Source organism: Myotis nattereri (assembly GCF_964212035.1).
Source record: "Myotis nattereri genome assembly, chromosome: 2".
NCBI lineage: Eukaryota > Metazoa > Chordata > Mammalia > Chiroptera > Vespertilionidae > Myotis > Myotis nattereri.
In genome coordinates this window covers 58,639,162-58,657,198 of record NC_138076.1, presented here as the reverse complement: position 1 = coordinate 58,657,198, position 18,037 = coordinate 58,639,162, and the positions used below count along the sequence as shown (strand labels likewise).

At 35.8% G+C, this 18,037-nt stretch overlaps 1 protein-coding gene across 5 annotated transcripts in view; it reads right to left on the bottom strand.

The window, feature by feature from the left end:
- Positions 1-18,037, bottom strand: part of MYCBP2 (MYC binding protein 2) — a 310,493-nt gene that overhangs the window by 24,551 nt on the left and 267,905 nt on the right. For 4 of the 5 annotated variants that reach the window (XM_081083308.1, XM_081083309.1, XM_081083310.1 and 1 more), the window contains 10 exons: positions 15,832-15,992; positions 14,285-14,441; positions 13,936-14,160; positions 11,911-11,976; positions 9,908-10,147; positions 9,499-9,597; positions 4,263-4,343; positions 2,258-2,524; positions 1,487-1,770; positions 16-112 (listed from right to left, as the gene is read on the bottom strand). In XM_081083308.1, the coding sequence (XP_080939434.1) occupies positions 16-112; positions 1,487-1,770; positions 2,258-2,524; positions 4,263-4,343; positions 9,499-9,597; positions 9,908-10,147; positions 11,911-11,976; positions 13,936-14,160; positions 14,285-14,441; positions 15,832-15,992 (1,677 nt within the window). The remainder of the gene's footprint in view (positions 1-15; positions 113-1,486; positions 1,771-2,257; positions 2,525-4,262; positions 4,344-9,498; positions 9,598-9,907; positions 10,148-11,910; positions 11,977-13,935; positions 14,161-14,284; positions 14,442-15,831; positions 15,993-18,037) is intronic. The other variant, XM_081083312.1, reaches the window with a different exon arrangement.

Below are 18,037 nucleotides of genomic sequence, written 5' to 3'. Positions count from 1 at the left end.
AGGATGGGAACTTACTGCTGCCATATCCTTAATAAGTTTAATGATAATCTCTGAGATTTGAGTAGGAGTCGAGCCCTTCATCCACCAATGACTTTCACCTCGTCGAATATAACTACAAAGAAAAGTCAGCATTTGCAAACCAGTCAGTGATAATTACAGATGAATTAGATGAAAGCTGTTATTTCAATATATAGCATTTTAATTCTTTAAATGATAGTCAAGTAAAGCCTTTTTAATGAATATTAATCAACACATTACCCATTATCTGTGTCTTCAACATCAAGAGACTAGCTATTCTGATATGTGCTCCCTTTGAAATATTTGTTTGTATATTATTTGTTTATGCATCTTCTAGAACAGTGCTATTCAATGTATATCCATAGTCCACAAACTCTTTGTCCACAGAGATAATAAAGAGTTTGCACCAGAATATGTCAACTATATCACTGAGTAAACTACTGTTGAGTTCAGCTGGCATTTTTTTCCTTAGCAAGTCTATGGAGATAAAGGAAGCAATATGCTGATTTACATTCTGATGTTTTTTGTTAATATCATGGATTGTCTCTTTTACTAGCATGTTCCCAATTTTCTGCTGTAACACACATTTCTGGAATAAAAACTCTTGCATATCTGTGCACATGTATGGACACCTCTGATGGAAACAACTGTAGAAGTAGAATTGGTAGGTCAAAAGAAATGCATATTATAAATATAGTGATATGCTATCAAACTGATATCCAAAAAAACTGTAGCAATCTACATTACATATAATAAAAAATGCCTATTTCTTAATAATGCTGCCAATGCAAAGATATTCTCTATTTTATCTATATTTCTCTGATTACCAGTGAAGTGTCTTTTCATTTGTTCCCTGGCATTTGTAATTTTTCTTCTCTGAATTTACTTTTCTTGTCATTTACCAGTTGTCTTTTTCTCAATGATTTGTACTCATTCTTCTAATATTATGCCTAATAATTCATTGTCCACTATATAAATGTTAAATATTTTTTCCAAGTCAGTTGCTTGTATTTTAAAAGTACTGTCTATCAATTAATTTCCATTTTTATGTAGTGAAATCTGTGAATCTTTTCCTCTCTGACTTTTGGGTTCTGTGTTTCGTTTAAAGTTTTCCCAAATTGGAGATTACAAAAATATTCTTCTATGATTTGTCCTTGTAGAATTTTAAAAGAAATATATAAAGCTTTAATTAATCTTGTTTATTTTTGTATATGGTGTGAGGTAAGGGCCTATAATTATTTTTCTACATGGGAAAAATATATTTAGCAGATTCTTTCCCCCACTAATCCCAAAATGATTTTTATTTTTATATACAGCATTCTTTATTATACATGGGTCAGTATATATGGCGTTTATTTGGTGAATAAGAAAATAAGGTAGAATTTGACAAGGTAGAATTCATGTCTGAATTCTCCAAACAGTGGCTCATTCTGTTTTATTTTAGTATAAAACAGCCATAATGACCAACCTGGAATTGAAAATCATTGGAAGGGTAACTGTTGTAACTCCTTTGCCCACGGTGGTTCCAGCTGTTCCTGTGATGGTGGTTCCTTTGGCTTTGAGCTGTACTGTGAGGGCTTTGGCAATGCATCCTAGAAACATGTCCAAAATACCTAGCTTATTCCAATCTCCTTTCTCTGTTGAGTGAATGATATCACTGATATCTGCTGGGGGGAGAGATTTCACTCCTATGATGCTGGCCAGACGATTAGGCGTCACTTCAGGCAAAACTCGTCTTAATAAGGAGGTCACCTGGTAAGAAAAATAAAAGGAAAGAATTCCATTTAAAGATTAGTGTTTTAAAGTTTTCAACTTTTTAAATGAACATAACTGCCATTCTATGACTTCAAATATTTGAGAAGCAAAGAAATACAATTTAAACACTATTTAAAAAAAATGTCCCAGATGGTAATTACCACTTCAGGGTAGCAAGAAAAAAGATGTCTTTTATTTGGTTAGGATTAAGGGAAAATTCAATTATAGATCTCAGGGTAATAAGAAACTCATAGCCAGAACACTCTTATCACAACAGCACATCAGTAAAATAAACTGTATATTCCTCTTCCGTATTCTCATCACAATGAGTCAAAAATAAAAAGCATGGAGTTAAAATACATTCCAAAAACTTAAAACATAACAAAATAAAACAAAATTGATAAAGTTCTATACTTTACTAATTTTTAACAATGTTTCAAGTAAGAAAATACTAATACAAAAGGGTAGTGGTACGATCAGTCACCTGTCTTTGGACTCGAGGGGATGCTGTGTGGAGCAGTGAGAAGAGATCCTGGAGCAGAGTCAGCTGCTGAGCCAGATACTGCCGGCCCACATTAGAGCCACTCAATGCTAAAACCATAGAGAGCAGCTCAAAGCAGTAAGCATCAGAGGAGGCATCTTCATCACTGGGCTGAGAATTGGCATTTTCTTTGCTTGATATGGCATGTTCCCATTCTTCACGAACTCTGGTGGCTTCCATGCGAATAGCCTGGACTATGTGAGCACATACCTATTTAAAAGGTGACATAGCAACATAAGGAAAACATAAAAACATATTTGTAAGTTTGATTTACTACTCTTAGTTTTCTTATAAAAAGATAATATAGTTGATACTCAATACTCTTCCTCCCAGTTAATTCTACATCATACCATTCTCTCAACTCGTCTTAAAAAACAATTTTTTCAAAAACTAGGGGAACCATGATTAAAAATCTGAATATCTAAATCAACTGATATGTAGAATTTACTTAATCTACTTATATACAAGCTACTAATGCCCCTGCCTATAGTTTAAGATAGAGATTTTCAACTGGTGTGCTGCAAGAATTTTTAAAACATGCAATACCTGACTATTTAGTCAGGGGCACTGACCTCTTTTCCCTTAGATTGCCAAATAAAAACATAACAGCCAACACAACAAGAGCTGTTTGGTGTGAATAAATCAAAATTACACCTATTTTTTTGTTAGATCCACAAATAATACATATTTTGGTGTGCCACAGAATTTTAGCAATTAATTTATGTATGCCACGAGATGAAAAGGTTGAAAATTGCTGGTTTAAGACATCAAACAAACATAAATGACCATATTTTATCACTTCTATCATCTCAATTATAACACTTAAATTCATAATGTATTTTATAATTAATGGCATTCACAACTTAATACACAGCAAATTTTCTTTTTAAGTGATATATAAAATAACAGTACATTTTACAACTAAGATTCAACAAAAAGCTGTTAAAAAGATAAAGCACAAATAAAGCTGTCATTTATTTAATGGTATTTAAAGTTACAATAATGGACTAATTTTTTTTAAAAAAATATATTTTTATTGATTTCAGAGAGTAAAGGAGAGGGAGGGAGAGAGAGAAATATCAATGATGAGAGAGAATCATGGGTCTGCTGCCTTCTGCATGCCTCCCACAAGTGATCGAGCCCAGAACCCTGGCATGTGCCCTCACCAGGAATGAAACTGTGACTCCCTGGTTCATAGGTCAACACTCAACTGCTAAGCTACACTGGCCAGGCAATAATGGGCTAATTTAAAAACCAATATTTTACTTGACTTTTGAAGGGCTAATTTTTTTTAAAGTATATTTTTATTGATTTCAGGGGGGAAAGGAGAGGGAGAGAGAGATAGAAACATCAATGATGAGAGAGAATCATTGATCAGCTGTCTCCTGCATGCCCCCTACTGGGGATCAAGCCCGCAACCCAGGCATGTGCCCTTGACCGGAACTGAACCTGGGACCCTTCAGTCCGCAGGCCAACGCTCTATCCATTGAGCCAAACCAGCTAGAGCTGAAGGGCTAATTTTTATGTTATTTGGGCACATTTGAACAATGTTGTGGTACTTCTCAATCCTCTTACAACCAGTGTAAAAATATTAACACTGGTTTAGTTAATATAATTGCTCAGCAAATTAAAAAGAAATCAATCAACAAACAAAAAAAGGTGGTTAAAGGAACACAAGACATGCAAATGAAATCTGATATAATTGGGCATTTGTCACCAAAATGAAATAATCTACCTGAAAATACATAACAAAGAGCAGCAAAGTAGGAAAGTTAACACACAAAAGAAATCTTTAAAGTGATGCAGGTATGCCAATATACTCTTTTTTCTCTAGGAAAAGGCAGATATATTCTGAAGGATCTATAAAAGAGTTAGCATAAGAAAGCCTCCAAAGATTTTGGAAAATGATAAAAAACTGATGAAGACAATGAAATGGATCTGAACCAACCTGTTTTTGTAAGTTCGTCAGTTTACTCCTACTGAATATGATTCCAACCATATGTTCTTTCAGGTCAGCATCTGACGTTGCCTTTATTTACATAGAAAAAGGAAAAAGAAAAGCAAGCTCCATGAATAAAACTTGTACATTTGACATTTTAAGGTATCAAAATAAAACATGTGGGACTACATCACACTAAAAAGCTTCTGCATAGCAAAGGAAACCATCAATAAAATGAAAAGCAACCTAATGAATGGAAAAAAAATTGCAAATCATGTATTGTTAACGGACTAATCTTTAAAATATAACTCAATAGCAAAAAAACCAAACAACTGATTAAAAAATAGGTAGAAGATCTGAACAGACATTTTTCCAAAGAAGACATACAGATGATGACCAACAGGTCCATGAAGAAGTGCTCTACATCACTAATCATCAGAGAAATACAAATCAAAACCACAAATGAGATGCCATCTCACACCTGTTAGAAAGGGTATTATGAAAAAGACAAGAATAACAAGTGTTAGCAAGGATGTGGAGTAAAAGGAACCTTTATGCCCCGTGTTGTTGGGAATGTAAATCGGATATATAAATATATTCTTATTTCATCTTTACAACAACCCCATAAGGTAAAATCTGATGTCCTGCCTGTTTCACAGGTAAGAAAACTGAGGCAAGGCACTCTTTTGCTTAAAGGCTCTTGAAGGCATGAACAAAACTACCACATCTTGAATTTACTGATATTTACAGAACCCCATCAAAGAACAAAAACAGAGTTCATATTTTTTTCAAGTTCACATGGACATTCACTAAAATATATCATATTATGAGCCAGAAATAAAATTTTAACAATTTTCTTTTATTTATTTATTTATTAAATATTTTTATTGATTTCAGAGGGGAAGGGAGATGGAGAGATAGAAACATCAATGATGAGAGAGAATCATTGATCGGCTGCCTCCTGCACGCCCCCTACTAGGGATCGAGCCTGCAACCTGGGCATGTGCCCTTGACCAGAATCATGCGACCCTTCAGTCTGCAGGTGGATGCTCTATCCACTAAGCCAAATCAGCGAAGGCTTAACAATTTAAAAAAAGCCGAAATTATACAAAGTATATATTTTTATTACAATGGAATTAAACTAGAAATTAATATAGAAAGCTATGAGTGACATCCCCAAATATCTAGAAATTAAACAAAACACTTCTAAATATTTATCCAGGGGTCAAAGAAGAAATCAAAATGGGAGTCAGAAAATATTTTGAACTGAATAAAATGAAAAAAAAAAAAAGCCACACAAACACACACCACATTGAAATTGTGACACTCAACTAAAGCAGTGGTTAGAAGAAAAATCACAGCATTACTTGAGAAAGGAAAGGTCTCTAGCCAGTGATGGCGAACCTATGACACATGGGTCAGAGGTGACAAGCGAACTCATTTTTTTGGGTTGATTTTTCTTTGTTAAATGGCATTTAAATATATAAAATACCAAAAATATAAGTCTTTGTTTTACTATGGTTGCAAATATCAAAAAATTTCTATATGTGACACGGCACCAGAGTTAAGTTAGGGTTTTTCAAAATGCTGACATGCGAAGCTCAAAAGGTTCGCCATTACTGCCTAGTCTATGCTCTATGTTTGGTTATTATAAAACTAGAAAAAAATCAAACCCAAAGTAAGCAGATGAAAAGAATAAGAAAAGAAGATATACCACCAAAGATTCTACTGATATTAAAGATAACCAGAGTATATAATGGACAACTTATGCCAATAAACTCAGTCTATTAGATGAAATGGACAAATTACATAAAGAACTACCATAGCCCCCCTCAAGAATAATAGATAACTGCAATAGCCCTGTATCAATTAAAGAAAGTAAATTTGTAGAATAATGTTTTTGCTACTTAAAATACTAGCTAAATCATACAGAAACAAGTGAGTTTTCTTATTTTTTAACATTCTTCATAATTTGTGGTTTTTAAAGTTAGCATTACTGAGATATAGTTCACATACCATACTATACCATGTCATTTGAAATGTGCAATCAATGGTTTATAGCATATTCGCAGATATGTGCAAACCTCACCACAGTCAGTTTTTGAACACTTTCATCATCCCAAAAGAAACACTGTACCATTTAACAACCATTCCCCTAGTTTACCTTCTCGTTTACTAAAGAAAAATGAAATGCATATAAACTTATATTACATATCTATTAACAGACATAATAATATACGGATTATTTTACTGAATAAAAGAAAATACAAAAAGAGAAATATGTGAAAATATCCATTATGACAAAATTTCTTAACAAGCCAGGAACAGAAGGAAATATCCTCAATCTGATTAAGAGCATTTATAAAAAAATCGATAGCTAACATCACACGTAATGGTGAAAGACTGAGTGCTTTCCTTTTAAGATCCAGAGAAGGAAAAGATGTTTGATCCTAACACTTCTATTCAACATGGTACTGAAGCTCTTCAACATTCCAAAGACACAAGAAAAATTTAAAGCATATAGATTGGAAAGGAAGAAGTAAAGCCAACTCTTACAGAGTACATGATTATCTATGAAGAAAATCTCAAAGGTTCCACAAAAAAGCTTCAAGAATAAGTGGACTTAAGATCACAGGATGTAATTCAATACACACAAAAGTCAACTAAATGCTAGAAATGAACAACTGGAAAGCAAAAAGAAAAGACCATTTACAATAGTATAAAAACCATAAAATGTTTAGGGAACAATTTAATAAGATCTATACACTGAACTACAGCACATTGCTGACAGAAATGGAATAAGATCCAAATAAATGGAGAGACTATATCATGCTTGTGGCTAAAAGTACTCAGTATTACTAAGATACTGATTCTCTCCAAATTGACTTATCAATCTGGTGCAATTTCAATCAATATACAAGAATATATTTTGGGGGGCAGGAGGGGAGCTGAGAAACTAATTTTAAGCTTTATATGAATATGCAAAGGACCTAGAAAACAGCACTGAAAGAGAACCAGGTTGGGATTTGATTCCATGATTTTCTATATAGCTGCAGTAATCAAGACAGTCAGATGGCAGTGTAACATTACATATATATATTAGAGACCCGGTGCACAAAATTCGTGTATGGGTAGTGTCCCTAGGCCTGGCCAGCAACCAGGGCTGATCAGGGCCTTCTGGCTGCCGGCCAGGGCCTCCCTTCCCCGGCCACCAGCTGGGGCTTTCCTTCATTCTGTGCCACCCTCTGGTGGTCAGTGCACATCATAGCGAGTGATCAAACTCCTGGTCTCCCAGTTGAACTCCCGAGGGGACATTTTACATATTAAGCTTTTATATATATATAGAAGATATAAAATAGAGAATCCAGATAAATTAACTTAAAATGTACATAGTTCTAAATAAAATAACTAAAACTGTTTCTAGAAGAAAATATGGTAAAAATATTTGTGATTTTACATTTTAGGTAAGACACAAAAATCATGAGTCATTTAGAAAAAAATACAGTGGACTTCATTAAATAGAACTTCTGCTCTCTGAAACATAAGCTTCAGAGTAGGAGAAAATATTTGAACGCACAGGACACATAGCCTGAATATACTGAATATATAAAGAGATTTTGTAACCCAATAATAACACAAATAACCCAATATAAAAACATGAGTGAAAGATCCAAACAGATGCTACACTAAAGTGGTTGACAGGGTCTAAGCATGCGATGAGGGGACTGACTACAAAGAAGCATGAGGGAAATTTTGGGGGTGATGTGCTTTAAAACTTGATCACAGTGATGATTTCACTGCTGTATACATACTGGTCAAAATTCATCAAATGATACAGTTGAAAAGGATAAAATTTTTCTGTCTAAACCTTACTTAAAAAAACTGATGTAAAATGATTCTCTTAAAAATTATGGTATTTCATAAGCATCCAACTGCTGGTATAATCTTTCCTATTCAATCGTAACAGCTCAATATGTACTCTCCTATTAGGCCAGCCTCTCCAATGAACTCTTGGGCCCATCTTCCCGATTAATCTAACTTTCATCCATTCTCTTTCAAGTCTAACTCATGTCCAATATTCCCCCAAAAAGCCTTCTCTGATCACTCCAGGGCACAATGGTCTATCTCAATGTACTCTGAAATCCTATCACAAGTGCAATTCTTTCACATATTTAATAAGTTAATTATATACTATATATAGTATCCTTGTTGATTTATTGGGGGCAAGGGGTTTAATCTTTAGGACAGAATGCAAGTGTTTTTGAGGCCAGTTCTCAAGGTTTTAAAGGATAGAATTGTCACTTGTTAAAATTCAGTTGGTTTAATGAGTAGTTACAGAGTCTTGGAGTCTTTAAAATGATATCTGCAAAAGGTGCTGAAAGAAATGACCTGTTTATGAAATCTTATTATTTTACAGACCCCTAATAGAAAAATGTGGGTGATTCAGAAGGCAGTGTTAAACTAGGTAAATCCTTTAAATTATCTTTCAAAGGGCTGCCAAGATGGTTATTTGTAACATCTAAAGGCACAAAAATAATGAGATTAATCAGAGTTGACTTCCCTTTTTGGAAACGAGTGAGGGTTTCCTCTTAGGTACAGTGCTTTTGACCAAATTAAGTAACACAACTGCATTTTAGAAGAAATTTCAAAAATAGTGCTAAGAAAAGGTTATTCCAATAAAAATTTACTCACACATGGGTGTTTATGCCATGGTGGATACAAAGACAAACAAGACATGTACTTAGTTTTTAAGAGCCTATGATTCAGTAGAAGAAGAGATAAAACATGTATACAAATAAGCATAACAAGTGAGAAACCAAGAGACATACAGAGGTTACTAAGAAGTTTAGCAGAGGGAAACTATGGGGGAAAGCATGAAGAAAGTTCATGGAGAAGACGATCTTTAGGCTATACTGTGAAGACAGAGAAAATGGAGGAAGAAGATGACTGATGGTATACTGCACAGTAAATGACTAAGTTAATTTTACAAATGCTAACACTTGAATACAACAGCCCAAAGTATAGAGTAAATTTTGTTGCTACTTAAAATACTAGCTAGATCACACTTGAATAATGAATTTCTTTTGATAGTTCCTTTATCTTCTAATTAAAGTAAAAAATATGAACTGCACATAAACTAATTATTACATATCTATTTAAATACACAGCAATACATGGATTACTTCACTGAACAAAAGAAAATGAAAAAGGGAAATAAAAATATTTTTAGAATACAAATAAATACATTGTATACTTTTTCCTCTCCTTCAGGTGATGACAACAGTGCTTTTTCCTCTTGTTCAGGGGTGGGTTCAGCATCTCCAGAGATGAGTTTTCCAAATACCTGATGAAGAAGACAAGGGTATGAGAAGAAATTAATGGCAGGAATTACCACGGTGAAAGGTAGAAGACTCATCAGCTGATTGTGTGCAGGCTTTATTAATATTACCATGTTGTTCCTGCACTATACCACTGCTTTTCAGAATTATGAAGGTAAAGTGAAATATAAGAGGAGTTTAGGGCTATGAGACGAAAAATGGGCCACATTTGTAGCCAGCAATCTCTAGTAAGTTCTACAAAATATTTTGTCAACCCTCTTGATATTATTGTTGAAATAATATATCCTGTGCTGGTTTCGTAGTGAGGACACTCACCTGTGATGTGATGAGTCTGAACACTCGCAGAGTCTCAGCTTCACAGTTCCTCTGCTGGGCCACACTGGCTGAGATCTGGCCAGCAATTTTTGTGCTTTCGCCATCCTTCCAGCCCAAGACCTTTACTTGTCGAACTCTCAGTGTATTTTCTGGGCCCTTTAATTCAATTTTGATGATGTGATTATCCCCTCCTGGAAGTTCACTTGTTATCCAACCAATGTGCCTGGAATCCAGATCAACCTGACAGAGCAGAAAGGGCACAGAAACCTGATATAGCTGTATCACTTTTTATCACTGTCCTAGACTTAGCACCAATAACAGCATAAATACACATAATTGTATCCAGAGTAAAGTTTTCTAGGTAATTTCACACTGATTATCTTATTTAAACTTTGTCAGGATAAGTAATACTACAGTAGCTATTATACAGATGAAGAAAGTAAGTTAACACAAGTAGGATTGTCACTAAGGGATGGAGTTGAGAATTAAAATGCACAAGTTACAGAAGTGAAACCATTACACACAATTTATATGACTGTACTTTATCTATACTGACCATAAGTAGAAACTCTCACAACGAGGTTCTGTTTGTGCATTTTCACATTAAATCCGTTTAAAGATAAGCATTTTGATGTGCAGTTATCTATGTTTTACTATTTTAAAAAATTATATAATAAGTAACTTCATATTTGTGATTGTTTTACAACTAGAGGTCTGGTGCATGAATTTGTGCATGGGTGGGGTCCAGCTGGCCTGCCCCAATGGGGGCCCATCAGGTGGGGCCGGCAGGGGGGAGGGACTGTGGGCAGTTGGCTGGCCGGCCCCAATTGGGGTGTTGGGGGCCGATTGGGGGCCAGGCCGGCCGGGGGTGTGTGGGGGGGACTGGGGGACCGATCAGGGCCCGGATCTGGATCAGGATGGTTGGCTGCTGCAGTGCTCGTCATAGCCACCGGTCGTTCTGGTCGTTCCACCATTCAGTCACTGGGCTTTTATATATATAGATATTTCATTGAGAATATAGCCTTTATTCAAAGATTAAATTTCAATGCACTGTGAAATGGTTTTTGACACTATTCACTTGAAAAATGAAAATTTTTCTTAGGGCATTTGATATTCAAGAAATAATCCAAGATGTCTACAGTACTTATATTATAGACATCTAATTTGATATAATTTTAATTGATGTCAATTTCCTAAAAAGAGCATTATGTATAAACAAACACTATCTCAATGAATAAGATTATTTCCCCAAATTCTTTTTTAAAAAATATGTTTTTATTGATTTTTTAGAGAGAGAGAGGGAGAGGGAGAAACATCAATGATGAGAGAGAATCATCCATTGGCTGTCTCCTGCATGCCCTCTACTGGAGATAGAGCTCCAAACCCAGACATGTGCCCTGGCAGGGAATCAAACCGTGACCTTCTGGTTCATGGGTCGATGCTCAACCACTGAGTTACAGCGTTTGGATTCCCCAAATTCTTTAACAATTTAAACAAAATTTATTGTTTGTTTAATCTAAATCTCAATTCATTCTTTCAATATGATTAAAAACCAACAATAAATGGTCAGTGTCCATGGGACAAAGTAGCTATAGAAGAACAGCTCTGATAAAATTTCTCCCATCTGAGTTTATAATCTCATATACATTCCCAGATGAAATCTAACCTGTTTCTAGAGTTGGTTTGTAAACTGACTTGCAAACTGGATGTTGTTGCAATATTGTAAGTGACAGATTTTTAGAGGACAACAACCTATGTTTTAACCTGACGTGTAGGTGAATTCAGGTGCCAATTGTGAATCAAATCTATGATAAATTAGGGCAGTAGTGGGTACAATTTTAGTACATGGACGGTTGTAACTGTTCCTTTATATGGTCCACTTGTCAATTTAGCATTTTTAAATAGATGATTTTTTATAATGCCAAAATTAGAACTCAACAGTGGAGACTGAGAAGAAATTTCTCCCTAGGTAGCAAAACATTTAATGACACAATTTTAATTACCTGCTTTATTCTGCACAAATCTTCTACTGCTTTGCCAGTTAAGAACGTCATTGAAGTAACTTTATTCTGAAATAGACAATTCAAATAGTTATTATGCCATATTCCTTTTCCAGAATTTTCAATGATTTCTTACAGGCTACATCAACTTTTTTGTCTGTCTTTAATGGTCCTTCCCAACTAACCTCACTCCATTTATCCAACCAACCATAATTTCTCAACTCCAGTAATTTCTTATTCTCACCAATTCTACCTTAAATCTCACATTTCAACCTTTCTCCATCAGCTCTGAGAGTTGCTTGCCATTCCCTTTTACTCAAAATCTAAACATTTAAATTCTTTATCATGAAGTCTTTCAATAATTCTGCTTGTTATTCATGTCCCACTCTCTCTTTAAGTAAAAAGAAGGAAGGCTTAACTAATACTTGTGACTGTCACAATGTGCCTTTATGAACTTGGAGAAGGATATATGAGAATGATGGGTTCTATCCTCTGGAGACCCTTGCTAAACCAGAGAAGGAACATTAATACAAAAAATAAATGTCAAACAATAGAAGTTCAATACTCTTTAGTGAAAAGAGTCATGCTGGCATTGGAGCCACAGACCTTAAGGTTAAATAAATTTTATGTAAAGTACATCAAGAAACAGATTAATATTACTTCCTTGGGGGACTGTACACTTTAAGTGCTATAGGCTGATGGAATTCAAATCAACAAATGCTGGTCTATAAGGTACTCTGGTGGGCAGGCTGGGGGACACAGAAGTAAGTGAGTCTCAAGGATGCGTAACTTAGAGGAAATTTCTTAAAAGAAAAGCAGATGTCAGCTTACCTACTGAAACTTTTAAAAATGAAAAGTTAAGATGATCTCCTTTAAAAGGTGGACATTTCAAATTGATTAGAATCACTGTTCTGAGGGAGAATATTTCCTGGCTTAAAATGGACCATGAATGAAAGATAAGTTTGTAATGAGCAGTGAGTTCTCATCAGGAAAATGTATTTATTTATTACACTTGACCTCCTAGTAAGGTAAGTTCATGATATATTAGCTATGCCCCTTTTTCTTAGCCAGCTCCAGTGAAGAACTGAATCTGCACTGACGGACAGGCTTCGGAGTGGCTAAGAATGGCAAGGAGTGCTCTGACTTGCGTATTGGACTTCCGTGGTTGGCATATTCCATCCAGGTTCTCTGAGACCCAACCCCCTACTCTGGCTCTCCCTGGAAAAGGAAATATGCAAATGGATGGGAGCAGCTTGGTAATGATCCAAGGAGATTTATTAACACTGTATCTGCTAACAAGCCACATCTATTTTTTGGGGAAAATAATTCCCAGAAACAACCTTCCTTAGGAATGGGGTTAGAAGTATGGGGATTTGACAGTGGTTCTTAACACTCAAATAGGACTCTTTCCCCTTTGTTTAGTAATTTTTAAAAGTGTGCTTCACCCATTTGAAACATATGGACAGGCAGGGCTAGGTAAAGTATAAATCATGATTACTTGGGTTAGTACAGAAAGTCCCCTCACTCCCTCCATGACAGCTGGGGGTGCGGCTTAGGAATAGAAAACTGTGACAGTATACCGATTGGTCAAAATGTATTAAGTGCCATCAGAGTAATATACAAATAACTCAGAGAAGGGAAAGAGTAATTTTTATAGAGGAGGTGCTGGGAGAGGCTTTCTCTGCTGGGTCTAGAGATGTGGAGGATATGAGAGAGAGTTTAAGGGGATGACTTCAGGCCAAGGGACTAGCTAAAACAAGGGCATAGAGGTAGACAAATATAGAGGAGACATTTATTTTGCTCAGATGTAGCCATGCTATATTTGTAATAAGACCTCTTTCTTGAAATGGTATTCCACAGTATCCCAAGTCACATTAATCTGTCGTTAGGCTTAGGGTTTCTTTGGTAAATACAAAATGCTGTGTGGTTGTAAAGTTCCATCTTTTTTGCTAAACTCAGAAATGAGAGTACATGATTACTAACTGTCTGAAAAGAACCAATGTGCCACAAATTAAATTCCTTTCTTACCCCAAGATCTCGGGAATTGTCCACGTGAACAGAAACATAGCGAGCATTGATTCCTTTTACACAGTTGATGGTGATGTTCTTAGTTTTGTTTTTATCCTCATCTCCTGATTCCCAAAAGGTTTCTGTGGAACCATCTGTCAAACTGCCAATCATGGCAGGCCGGCTTGAAGTTTTTATGTCAACAATGCTGGTTAAGTCCTTTAAGCACATTACTATGCATAATTCCTACCGGGAACAATGATAAGTAATTATAATACTCAAATGGAAATCTCCCATGATAATAAAACAGTCATGAGATAAGAAATAATATGCTGTTGTGTAGAAACAAGATAATTGTTAAATGACTGACCTGACTCATAGCTTCAAAGCCAGATTGTATACTGATGCTAAAACTCTCTTCGCTATCTCCATCATCTGATTTTGACAAAATGTTGTTAATGTGATGAAATACATTGCTCTGATGGAGGAACTGGTGATCAGATTGCTTGAATTTCAGACTCCAGCATCTAAAAAGACATAAGCAATATATTAAATAATTCTTTTTCAGGAATTTCTAAGAAATTCTAACATCTAAAGAAATAGTAATGATCGAGGTAAAAATGGAAATTTACAAACTTCAGGAAACAAATCATTAGTATTGGTGCTTTTATAAAGTAAAAGTAATTTCTAAGAAAAAATGAGATAAGTTCTAAGGCAAGTTCACTCATTTTAAATATAGATAAACTAGAGACCCGGTGCATGAAAATTTGTGCACTTGGTGGGGGCAGAGGGGGGTTCCCTCAGCCCGGCCTGTGCCCTCTTGCAATCCGGGTCCCCTAGGGGGATGTCCAACTGATGGCTTAAGCCTACTCCCTGGGGGACCAGGCCTAAGCAGGCAGCCAGACATCCCTCTGACAGCCTGTGGGGAGCAGGCCTAAGCCATTAGTCGGACATCCTTAGTGCTGCCGCAGAGGCGGAAGAGGCTCCTGCCACTGCTGCTGCACTGGCCAGCCATGAACTAGCTTCTGGCTGAGCTGCACTCCCCCTGCAGAAGCACACTGACCACCAGGGGGCAGCTCCTGTGTTGAGCGTCTGCCCCCGGTGGTCAGTGCACACCATAGCGACTGTTGTTTCTGGTTGTTCTGCTGTTAAGATCAATTTGCATATTACCCTTTTATTATATAGGAGGGTTGTATACAGGAAGGTGAAAAGCTATAGAAGCAAAAAATGTAATAAATCAGTTTTGTAGACAAACTATGACAGATTCTCAAATTTATTAGTCTTACAATTGCATACTATTTGCACTTCAAAAATTTTGTGAAGAGGAAACAAAATCCCCCCTCTGTTGGTCTTACCCATTAGGGGTATGAGTAGCCCAAATCACTGCAATGACCTATCTTTTATAAAAATCAATAGAGGATTTATTTATATGTTAGTCTTCAGTATATGTGTATCTAATAACAAGGTTCACAATGTAAATGTTAAAAACTCAGCAGGTTTGGACTTAAAACGAGGTGATGCTCCTCAAGGAAGTTTTAAGATTAGTTATATATAACTTCATTTTTCTTAAGATTATTTTCAATTCAAAATCCTGTTTTGATTTATGTTTTTCAGATTTCATTCTCCCTCTCTCATTTTGTGACATTTAAGATTCTACTCTTAGGCAGCACTCAGAAAAGTAATTTTGGTTAGGAAAGAGGGAAAAGTGAAGAAGATCCATATTATATAGAGGAGCAAACAGGTGTAAGCTAAGAAGAGGAACAATTCTAGTTATGATAGGAATGAGGGAGGCACCATTCACATATATAGGGATTCTTCATATCTTACTATTTAAAGGGCCTTCCAAGCATTTTGAACTTTGAATAGCCCATAAAATATCCTCTCCAATGTACCTAGAATATTTAGATATAAAATTACCTTAGGGCCATTTGCTGTAATGAACTGCCACTGGGGAGAGACATCATAAGATCGGAGATTGTTTGAAGTAAGCGATGAAATGTATGTGGTAAAGGATGAGCGGCTTCACCTGCAATCACTATATCTGAGAGTGGATGTTCACATACTCTTGTATCTTTGTCCTAAGACAGAAATTGAAAGCAAGTTGACTAGTTGTTGTATTGAAAGGAATTTCCCCCACAAAAGAATCTTATGTATACTTAAAAATATTGTGTTACTTTCAAGATACTCCTGTAACAGAAATGTAAAAAACAAGACCAAACCATACTCAAAACATACATTAAGATTGCACCTAAAAAATTAAGATACCTAGGAATAAACTTAACTAAGGAGGTAAAAGACCTGTACGTGGAAAACTACAGGACATTGAAAAAAGAGATAGAGGAAGACATAAACAGATGGAAGAATATACCGTGTTCATGGATTGGTAGAAGCAACATCATTAAAATGTCCATACTACCCAAAGCAATCTATAGATTTAATGCAATCTCCATTAAAATACCAATGGCATATTTCACAGACCTAGAACAAACTCTGCAAAAATTCATGTGGAATAAAAAAAGACCCCAAATAGTAGCAGCAATCTTGAGAAAGAAGAACAAAGTTGGAGGGATCACAATACCAGATATCAAGCTATACTACAAATCCACTGTTCTCAAAACTGCCTGGTACTGGCACAAGAACAGACATATAGACCAATGGAACAGAAGAGAGATCCCAGAAATCGACCCAAACCATTATGCTCTATTAATATTTGACAAAGGAGGCAAGAGCATACAATGGAGTCAAGACAGTCTCTTCCATAAATGGTGTTGGGAAAATTGGATACATGCAAAAAAATGAAAGTAGGCCACCAACTTACACCATACATAAAAATAAACGCAAAATGGATAAAGGACTTAAATGTAAGATGAGAAACCATAAAAATCTTAGAAGAAGTCATAGGAAGCAAAAGAGCAGACATTGGTTGGAGCAATATCTTTACAGACACAGCTCCTAGGGCAGTGACGGTGAACCTTTTGAGCTTGGCGTGTCAGTATTTTGAAAAATCCTAACATAACTCTGGTGCTGTGTCACATATAGAAATTTTTTGATATTTGCAACCATAGTAAAACAAAGACTTATATTTTTGATATTTATTTTATATATTTAAATGCCATTTAACAAAGAAAAATCAACCAAAAAAATGAGTTCGCGTGTCACCTCTGACACGCGTGTCATAGGTTCGCCATCACTGTCCTAGGGCAATGGAAACTAAATAGAAAATAAACAAATGGAACTATATCAAAATAAAAGCTTCTGCACAGCAAAAGAAACCATCACAAAATAACAAGAAATTCCACTGTATGGGAGAACATATTTGCCAATGTTATATCCAATAAGGGCCTAATCTCCAAAATTTATAGGGAACTCATACATCTTAACAAAAAAGAAGATAAACAATCCAATAAAAAAACGGGCAAAGAACTTAAATAGACACTTTTCGAAAGTGGACATACAGAAGGCCAAGAGACTTATGAAAACATACTCAAAGTCACTAATCATCTGAGAGATGCCAATCAAAACAACAATGAGGTACCATCTCACACCTGTCAGACTGGCTATCACCAACAAATTGAGAAATGACAAGTGCTGGAGAGGACATGGAGAAAAAGCAACCCTCTTGCACTGCTGGTGGGAATGCAGACTGTTGAAGCCACTGTGGAAAACAGTATGGAGTTTCCTCAAAAAATTAAAAATGGAACTCCCATTTGACCCAGTAATCCCACTTCTAGGAATATATCCCAAGAAACCAGAAACACCAGTCAGAAACGCTTACATTCATAGCAGCACAATTTACAATAGCTAATATTTGGAAACAGCCTAAGTGCCCATCAGCAGATGAGTAGATTAAAAAGTGGCACATCTACACAATGGAATACTATGCTGCTGTAAAAAACACACACAAAAAAACGCCCTAACCAGTTTGGCTCAGTGGATAGAGAGTCACCCTGCGGACTCAAGGGTCCCAGGTTTGATTCCAGTCACGGGCATGTACCTTGGTTGTGGGCACATCCCTAGTAGGGAGTGTGCAGAAGGCAGCTGATCGATGTTTCTCTCTCATTGATGTTTCTAACTCTCTATCCCTCTCCCTTCCTCTCTGTAAAAAATCAATAAAATATATTAC